The sequence below is a fragment of the Mya arenaria genome, chromosome 6 (genome assembly GCF_026914265.1).
Source record: "Mya arenaria isolate MELC-2E11 chromosome 6, ASM2691426v1".
NCBI lineage: Eukaryota > Metazoa > Mollusca > Bivalvia > Myida > Myidae > Mya > Mya arenaria.
The window spans coordinates 20192216-20202669 of NC_069127.1; the positions used below are offsets into that span (position 1 = coordinate 20192216).

The window sequence follows — 10454 nt, forward strand, 5'->3', positions numbered from 1 at the left end:
ACACTCAAAATAGTCAACACCAAGTAAAGACGGAAAAAGGCAGCGAAAACACCAATCTACTTATGTGGAACTTATGTGGAACATGTGGCGATGAATGTGTACAAGACCGTGTTCTGTGGCAACGACTGAGAAGGGGGCGAATAACAGCCACAACAGCACATGATGTTCTGACCTTAAAGCAAGCAACAACAAAGTCAAATGTGCTGAAGAAAATAATGAAATACCATGAGTGTGACCTTTCACGTCTTGATGCCATTAAGTTTGGCAGACAGCACGAAGAAACAGCAAGATCAATGTATAGTGATAAAATGAGGCAAAGTCATGAACACTTTAATGTATCTGATTGTGGGCTTTTTGTTGACAGCACATTCCCATTGTTTGCAGCTACACCCGATGGACTCAGGGAATGTTCATGTCATGACAAGGGGCTTGTAGAGAACAAGTGCTGATACAAACATAGAGACTCAAAAATAGACATTAAGGATCAGACTTTCTTCCTTAATAGTGACAATAAACTGAAAACTAACCACCGCTACTATTCACAAATTCAGTTTCAAATGTATGTTTCTGGGAAGACATTTTGCGATTTTGTGGTGTTCACATACAAAGGAATAGTAATACAGACTGTACCCTATGATCCCGAGTTTGTAAATAGGTTAATTAAAAAGTGTACAGATTTTGCGATAAATGATCTTGTACCTGAGATTATTCAACACAAGTTGAACATGTAAAAAGAATTTAACCTTGTGAAATATAAAATGTCCTAACTGTTTTTGACTGTATTCTTCGAATTGTTGTATTAAGCTTTCAGGATTGTTCAATACTATGCCTTTACCTTATTTTATTATGTACTTAATTTTCATTGTATTGTGAAGCTTGATATTTTTTACTCCTTTGCAAAAAGCATTGTTTGTAGTTTGTATTTTTGTTCCATTTTTATATGATAACATGTAAATAAAGAGATTACATCAAAATTGTGTTTCTCTTTTAGCTCACACTCTCATATAAATAAAGGTTGATTTTTACACTTTTTTACATTTAATAATGTTGTAAGGCCATCCTTAAATAGTGTTCGTTTTTCAGGCCATGTTGGAACAAAAGAGGAACAACAATTTATATATTTTACTTTGTCATTTCTTCATAGTCTGTCAGATGACTGCAAATAAATATTTGTTTAATTTGGCCATATAGAAAACAAAAACAAAAGAAGATAAAGTTCATTCTCATTTTAATACTTCCAGTGACTTCATTTAAATTAGCTTCCAATAAGTTACATGTATAAGAAATATACCATTTATCAAGCATTAAACAGCACATTCAAAAGCACATTATAAGCATACATAAGTTATAAATATGTCTTTGAGTAGTAAATAATTTAAGCTTCCTGCTTTTAGCATTAACATTAATGTACACTAATTAACATGAACATAAAAGTTACTTCACAAGTTTGGGGAGAAGGTTTGTGAAAGCCGCACAAATTGTCAAAATAGAATCTGCGTGTCTAATTAAAAAAATAGGCAAGGTGTTTTTCAAATTTTGAAATCTTTTTACACGCTCAATTGCCCTCTCAACATGTATGCCAGACTTTGAGAGTCTTCTCACACATTCCACTTCCCTCTGTGAGAACTGACTTTTCCCTTTCGCAAATGGTGGTATTGCCAGAGATGCTCCATGGGCTGCTAGTTCATAGCAATGAGGAAGCCCCTATCGGCAAGAACAAGGTCACCTACTTCTAGAAGCTCATAGAATCCAGATCGTGCTGTGATCTCCTTGTCAGATACTCGCCCGCCCCAGCACTTCGATAGGAAACTAACTGATCCATAGGGTGTTATGCCGATTAGGAATTTCAGGGTATTGTGACTTTTATAGTTAGACCATGTAGAAGCCCTAGCATCAAGATTTGTTGGCCTTTGAATGAAAATCTCACTACAGTCAATAATTACACGACACTTTTTGTAGTTCTTTTTGAATGTTCTTGGCATATTTTTCATAATACACTCATTCCAGCTAAAGTGCGACATTTGATGTCTTCAGGGTTTAAAACAGCACACACTAAAATATTGGCACCTAATCGAATTTTAACGGGCAAATTCAGGTTTAGTAAACTGACTAGAAAAAAAACGATATGCAACATGAACAGGTATATATTGTTACTTGTTACATAAATATAGTCTGAAATTTGGATGTTAACAAAAATTGTGTGTCTTCGCCAAATTTGTTTTCTTATACTGCGTTTATTTTTTGAAGGATATAAGGTTTTTAAGATTGCTTACCTTTTAAAAATCGTAAATGCATTGATATACTTTGAAAAAAAAAACATTGTGAAGGTAGCGTACATCAGTTCTCTAAAAATAGCTGATATCTGGATGTCTTCAAAATTGAAACCAGTTACGAGTCATGTTGTTTAGAATGCCTGTATGAATGCAAGATTGTTTTAATTGTTTGTTAGATACATTTAAAATAAACCTTTTATATCACAATAAAGTTATAACAACACTTTTCCGATAACACTTTGATTTTAAATTCAAGAATTGTTATCAAATTTTAAATTTATTGGCGTAATAATTCAAAAATCATTTACGAGACAATTCAGAAACAAGTACACTTGCTAGTGTTGGACAAGAACGCATATCACTGATAGCACTTAATAGGGGTTGTTTTTAAATAAAAATACTACTTTTATCATCTTTAGGTTATATAATTTGCCACTAAAGCAATTAAATGTTATTTCAAAACCATTTACGAGCCACCAGTTACGAGTCAAGTAAAACAATTATGTTGGTTCTAAATTGTTTCTTTCTGCTTAAAACATTCTGTTTGTGTTTTTTTGTGTAATGACGTCATGTATGAGTTGTGCATGATGTCATAACTTTGGATCCGCCATTTTCTGGAAGTGGATTTTCACAATAACAAAAAAGCGAAGGGTAAGTGTCTTTCTTTGTATCCTGTTTTTATTTTTTATTTTTAATTATGGAATTTATAAGACAATTTTCAAATTAAACTCTAAATATTTTTACTAAGTAAAAAAACTTAGAAAAATTATTAACTGTATGAAATGAATGCTGATTAAGTTGTGTCCCGTAAATGGTCGTTTCGTCCCGTAACTGGTCATATTTTAAATTCATGTTTCTACTGGGCATTGTTGGTTTAAAAAAGAGTTTTTGGTCGTTATCTTTTATTCCAAGGGGTAAAGAATAATAGTATAGCAATGATACACCATTATATTGTTACAAGCTTGTGAATTAATAACAAAAATGTTCACAAATGACAACTAAAAAAAATATTTTTATTGTAGAATGGCAAAGTCAAAGGCCCAAAGAATGAAGGAATATCGAGCAAGAAAAAAGGCTGAATTGGGCAAAGAGTGGTTTAAGCGAGAAAACCAACGAGTAAAGGGATATTTTGTACCAATATCAGAGTTGAGCGAAGAGACGCAGGCTCATAAAAGACAATTAAACAGGAAGCATTGTGAAACGTATAGAAAGAAACGTAAGATAATTGCCCACGAGGAAAACACACAGGAGGTTGGAGAAAGCAGTCAGAATATTGATTCACTTGAAGATGAAAATGGTGTTTCAAGCAGTACTGTCAGTACAGCAAATGAACAGTCTTTAACAGTCAAGATGAATTTTGGGATGCCAAAAGAATCAAGTAGACAGTCACGCGGGCGAAAAAGAGTGTCTAGAGCGCTGGCCAAGCAGTATCGAAAAAATGAGACACTACAAGACGAAAATGAAGCATCTTTTGAAGGCCATTGCAAAAGAAATTTGAGTCGTTTTGCGAGATTAGGCAAGCTTTGAGTCAACAATCTTGACACCTGTGTTGGGCATGTCTGGAATCTCATAGCAAGGTCATTATTAGTGAGATTTAACTTAAGTTTCATCAACACCATTAGCAGTACATTGCCCCGGCAAAGCTTTCCGGTTGGTTTTATGACATCAGATACTGTTGCCAGAAGCCAGGTAAACATTGTCATTGATTGCAGACCAGTCAATGTTGATACCTCACGGTTGCCAAGGTTCTTGTATGAAAAGTTTGTTTTCTTTATCTGCTCTTTTAAGTCTCTATTTTCACACATAAGGCGCTGATGATCCTTCTGCAGGGACGTATAGTCTGCCTTTAGGTTGTCAAGCTCTTCCTGGATGGGATCAGGTCCTGGATCTGTGCCTGCAAGTATGAAATGACTTGTGCTTTAGGCATATATACAGCTGCAGTCTGTGTGTGTGGACAGTTCTGGATTTATTATGTATGCATGTCTTTAATTAGCCTTCTATATAATTCTTAGTGTGATAGGATGCTAAGTTATTTTTTTAAGTACATAAAGTTTAAAGCCTAATCTAATACCTTGGTCAAACGATTGAGGTAGATCATGTCCTAACATCAGGAGTTCCTCAGCAATTTCGTCTTGGTCATTGGCTGGTTGGCGGTTTTCTTTGTCATTTGGTGTTAAGTCAAGTCTGCGTCTCTGGAGGCGCTTGAACCTATCTGCTCGTGCAGGAGTCTGCTCAGGCTGCTTGGCTGTGGTAGCGAAACTGAATACACTCGGTATGTAATCCTGGTGATATTGGTCCTTGGACGGTGTTCCTGCCAATGTATAACAAATTATGGGTCAATACTAAACTGCTGACCGATTAGCTGACCATATAGAAATAGAAGAGAGTTGCTGACCAATTGCTGACCATATAGACAAAGAAGGAAAACAATTGAAAAAAAAAAGTTTAGATATTTAAGATCTTTCAAGACATATTATGTTAAATTTATTTTATATACTCCTTAAAAGTGTAAGAATAGACGGATGTTTGTCGGGTTTTTTTGGAGGGGAAATTACATTTCAATGAAATGAATTGAGTTATTTTTTTCTGGGTTGTTGAAAATATGTGAAAAATATCACGGTTTTAATTACGATGTACAGTACAATTATTTGAAAGCAATATTTTTAATTGTTAATGTAGCTTTAAATGTTAGCTTCATTACCTGTGAAAAACTATCTGCACTACATTAAAGAACGATCAAAAGAATGGTGTTTGCCAAATCGGTATTGATCATTTTAATTAAGAAATTATTTCTCTTTAATCTGTTGTATGTTCTAAGTTATTTTGTGAATAATAAGGCAATGATAGGCAAACTGTTGCTAATGATTAAAGTTTGATAAGTATATATTTCATTTAATTGGTCGAGAATATCACTTTCATAGTCGTTGCAAAATTAACTCCGAAATATTGCCGTATTTTTCATTATTTTTCTGTAATTTGTGTGATTCCATTTGTAAATTTAAAAGGATTTTGTCTAGTGCAGTTTTGCGTGCTCATATAGTTAAATATAGTGAAATATCTTTTTAGCTGGACTTTGTGTTTTCTAATAGTTTCATTATGGCTTTGATTGTTGGACATTCGCAGGCGAAATACTTAGGCAATTTAACCAAGTGTCCCGTGTTTTCATACTCTGGATTTAAAGCGCGTGATTTCCTGGATAAAAGTTTGAAATTTTATCCGTTGGTGCCAAAGGAGTCGATAAGTGAGAAAGAAGATTATTATATTTACTCAATATGCGTATAGGAAAACTCGATATTGAAAAGTTGCTGACCAATTTCTTAGCTGACCAATGTAACGTATAAGGAAACCCGATATTGGAAAGTTGTACTGTTTCTATATGGTCAGTCAACTTCACGGTTCACTGCATAGTGCTGACCAATGTAACGTATAGGAAAACTTGGTATTGAAAAGTTACTGACCAATTTCTTAGCTGACCAATGTTACGTATGGGGAACTCGATATTGCAAAGTTGTACTGTTTCTATATGGTCAGTCAACTTCACGGTTCACTGCATAGTGCTGACCAATGTAACGTATAGGAAAACTCGATATTGAAAAGTTACTGACCAAATTCTTAGCTGACCAATGTAAATATAAGGAAAATGGACTATGATATATTTATCATTTATATATATATATATATATATATATATATATATATATATATATATATATATATATATATATATTGCTCACAACATTGATACTGCGATTTCTGCCATTGATATAATGCCGACGAGCACAGCGGAGAGCACACCCGGCAGTGATCTACCACCAAAGGCAGCGGGCCTACCATCGGGTATTTGCTCAGCGGAGAGCACACCCGGCAGTGATCTACCACCAAAGGCAGCGGGCCTACCGGCGATTCGTCACGTATGGTCTACTGTCCGCAAGTCGCCTCGGAGTAGAGTTCGTTCTTCGACATGCAAGGCTACTACGAAGGGCAACACACGAGAGGCGTTCATACTTAAAGCACTCACGGAACGGTCCGCTTACGAGGTTAGCAGGGACCTGCATTCAGCACCACTTCACTAAAGCTCAGAGAACATTTAGTATTCTGTTTAGAAAATCAAGAGATGTCCAAATTCCCAATAACAACAAAGTGGATTAGTGGAAGGCGGAAAAAACAAAAAATCATTTCAATAGAAAATTTTTGTGTGTGTATTTACCTGCCTGCTTAAGTTAGGTGATCAAGTACAGTGTAACAAGTGTTCCCAATGGTTTCATAAACATTGCGTAAAAGCACCAGTCGATATATCACATGTAGATGTTGAATTCATATGCCCAAAATGTTCTAAATGATTTAAAAAAACATCAAGCAGTCAGTCAGTCAATCAATCAATCAATCAATCAATCAATCAATCAATCAATCAGTCAACACATCAATCCTTGTTTAACTGAATATTTCATTATTCATTCATCAAGCACACTGTAACATATGCTTCGTTCACTTATTCACTAGCACACCCATTCAATCAATCACTCACTATCAATAACTCTTTCACTCACACAAGCAATCTATCAATCAATCACTACTCACTAGATCATTCACTCAAACAAAAATGGGACGTGGTGTGGCATGGATGTAGACAGTTTTCTTTCTATCTTTTAATGATAAAAAGACATCTATCTGCAACGAAACGCTCTTGGAATAACAAAAAAGAACAGTCGTCAATTCAATTAATCATTTCATATAACAGTAAAACATTTAAAACAAAAAACAAACAGAAAAACTTTAAAAAAATCCATCTTTGTTCATATGGTCAGCAATTCGTCAGCAAATCTCATCTATTCCTATATGGTCAGCTAATCGGTCAGCAGTTTAGCACGACCCCAAATTATGTATATATAATATGAAGTTATAATTATTATTCACCTGTTGAACACTATGTCATAATATTCTTTTAGGGTCTAACCATTGATACCAAAACTGTAACAATTAAGCCAGCATTCTATACAGATAATACAAACATATCCCGGATACTGTACTTTACTACCAATTATTTTTGTCTGGTAGTAAATCTACTGGTACAGTACCATTTTTACATCTCGAACACGAAAATGGGATGATAATTAAAACATGATACTGTAGTACTTAAAACAATAACATAATTACTTAGTACCTTCGGCGAAATGCATGCTGCAAAGACGGTCATGATCCGAAGGCTCCCACAACTTAACATGTTGACGGTCGCTCAGGCTTCTTCTCCCAATAGCGAGTAACCACTTCAAAAATATTTTTCTTTAGGAAATCTAAAGAAACGAACTCCAGAATCTTTCACAAAACGTTGTGTGCACCCTGGTGCAGAACAACTAGTCGGCATTCTGAGTTTTTGTTTACACTTTCTATAAATAACGCTGTCAAAAGATCCCGCAATATTCACGCTCTGATTGTAAATAACAATGGCGGTGTTTTGCCAACCTGTATTCGAGGCCGACCAGCAGGTGCGTGTGACGTCACGCTTCAATGTGCCTGTACCATCAGCCTGAAAAAAAGACGTAAAGGTGATGGAACCAGTATTTTTTCTGTTCATAAACTATATTGAGCGCGTGCATGCCGGACACCAGCGTCATCAGAGCGTGACGATACGGAAGAATGAAATTTAAACTATGAAATGCGGCGAAATAGCGCCCTACTATTTATTAAAATAATTCAAAATATGCTTATAAGCAATTACTATAAATACTTTTGGTAAACTCAAAAACACAAATAAAACATATTTCTATAGATTGTCTGAGATATATACTTTGTTTTCACTTGTTTATTAAAGATATTCATACGCATTGTTTACCTTTCATACGAAGGTCACACTTGACAGTTAGTAGTTGTCATTTTAGGCTTTACAATTTCAATGCTATTTAGATGTTTGACAGTTGTTGATCGGATAGAAATTGCGAAGAACAATACAATACAATGCAATACAATAAGTTTTATTTCAAGTCGGCAAGACACAAACATATTCAACATAAGCTCTGATGAGCTTTTTAACCGACCGTTAACAAATGTATATGAGATCAACAAGAGTAAAAATAGCTATAAAAGGAAAAAGTATTAGATATTTCTATATTATATATCATCTAAAAGCACACATATTAGGCATATCTAAAGCTGTGGAAAACGCTGCTGATCCTGACCAGTGGCCTAAAAGCTGCTATAAGAACTTGTGTAAATAAAACACTGAATTATCAATACCAGCACAAAAGTGCGACTGCAAAGAAAAATGGTTTTAAGAAATCAATTATTCCCCAAAATCAGATTTGAGAAGAACTGATCAGCAACTTTCTCACAGAGGGTAACTACATTAGCTAAACATCCTCAGTAACATATTAAAACATTTAATGAAATCAGAAATAAGATTATACGACACATATAAAACAGAATGGATGTTATGATGTCCTAAACAATTTTACATGCATGGAACAAAAGCAGAAATATTGACTACAAAGATGCAAAAACTTTGTCACGAGCAAGCACAACTCAAAAATAATAAGCACAAGTTGACATGCAAACATACAAAGGCAAGCATAACGCATATACTGAATAAGGCAGAAAGCAAACAAAATATTATTTGGGTATACGCACCTGTGCTGTGATTAAGTTAGAAAATGAGAAAACAATAATTTAATTTGATGAGGAATTACAGGCAATGCATCTACAGTTTTTACCATTCCAGGAAGCCATTCGAGATTTAAATTGATTAAAGTTTGAACATGTTCTGTAGTTTTCTGGTAGTGAGTTCCACAGCACAGGGGCAGCATATCTGACGGAATTCTTACCAAATTTAGTTGTTTTCACTCTAGGAATTTCCAAAATATTTGTATATCTGAAATTATATTTAGATTTTCTTTTATGTACTAATTCTGATAAGACAGGAGGTGCTAAGTTATTTAGTATTCTGAAAGTTTCTATTGCCATGGTTTTCATTCTTCTTATATGTAAGCTTGGTAAGTTAACTTTAGCTAGTAGGTTATTATAAGATGATTCATAGTCATTGTAGACAAATCTTAAAGCTCTTTCCTGATTTTTTTCCATTTTTTTAGTATTATTTTCAGAACAAAAATGCCATGACATTGGACAGAAGTTAAAATTTGAATTTATAAATGTATGGAATACAGTAAGCTTATTTAATTTACTTAAATTAGACCCAATTCTTTTCAAAACATTAAGTTGTCTTGCTGCCTTTTTACAAATATTACTTATATGAACATTAAAATTTAACTGATAATCTATGTCTACACAAGCAGCTTAACAACTTCATCGCAGGTAATATCATCTGGACCTATATTAAAAGTTTTGTTTTTTTTCAAAAGTTCTTTTTCCAACAGCTATAGCCTGAAATTTAACTGGATTAGCTTGCATACAATTAAAATTAAACCATTCAATGAGAATTTGACTTTCTTGTTCTAAAACGTTTTTAACTCATTAAAATCAGGTGAACTAAAAGATAGTGTGTTGTCATCTGCGTAATTATAAAGTGTTCCTTTCTGTATGAAATAGAAAATATCGTTAATAAATACATTAAAAAGTAAGGGACCTAGTATGGAGCCTTGAGGCACACCTTTCTTTATATTTTTCCATGAGCTGATGACATTACCAATTTTGATTTGCTGTTTGCGTCCAGTGAGATACGATTGAAGAAGATTTGTTGCTGATTCGGATAAGCCATAGGCAGATAGTTTACTTAATAAAATGTTATGAGGTAGGCAGTCAAATGCTTTTGATAAATCCATTAGGATAGCTGCTAAGTATAAATTTTGGTCTAAGGCATTTTTCCAATCTTCTAGTAATTTTAAAAGTGTAGTTTGGCAACCATGGCCTTTCCTAAATGCACATAAAAAGTTATCAAAGATACTGTCAAAATAGTCAGAAAGCTGTAAGGACATAACTTTTTCAAATATTTTAGATGGAATTGGTAAGATACTGACTGGTCTATAATTTGATTTTGTCATTGTGTCGTTTTTCTTATGCAGAGGAGTAACCTGGGCTTGCTTAAGTTTATCTGGGAATACTTGTGTTGATATTGAAAGATTGACCAGGTCTGTTATTGGTTCAACAAGTGACTGCTTACCTAATTTTAATAATTTTACTGATATTTTGTCTGCTTCTGTGGCTTTTTTTTACATTAAACTTGTCAATAATTTT

General features: G+C 34.1%; 1 protein-coding gene across 1 annotated transcript; it reads right to left on the reverse strand.

Annotated features, from left to right (window-relative positions):
* Positions 1 to 1679: 1679 nt before the first annotated feature.
* LOC128237624 (uncharacterized) lies at positions 1680 to 9978 on the reverse strand. The gene is made up of 5 exons (XM_052953213.1): positions 9907 to 9978; positions 7734 to 7797; positions 4345 to 4584; positions 3902 to 4167; positions 1680 to 1796 (listed from the first exon to the last, which is right to left on the reverse strand). The coding sequence occupies exons 1-5, from the start codon at positions 9976 to 9978 to the stop codon at positions 1680 to 1682; spliced, it is 759 nt and encodes a 252-aa protein (XP_052809173.1).
* Positions 9979 to 10454: the final 476 nt, after the last annotated feature.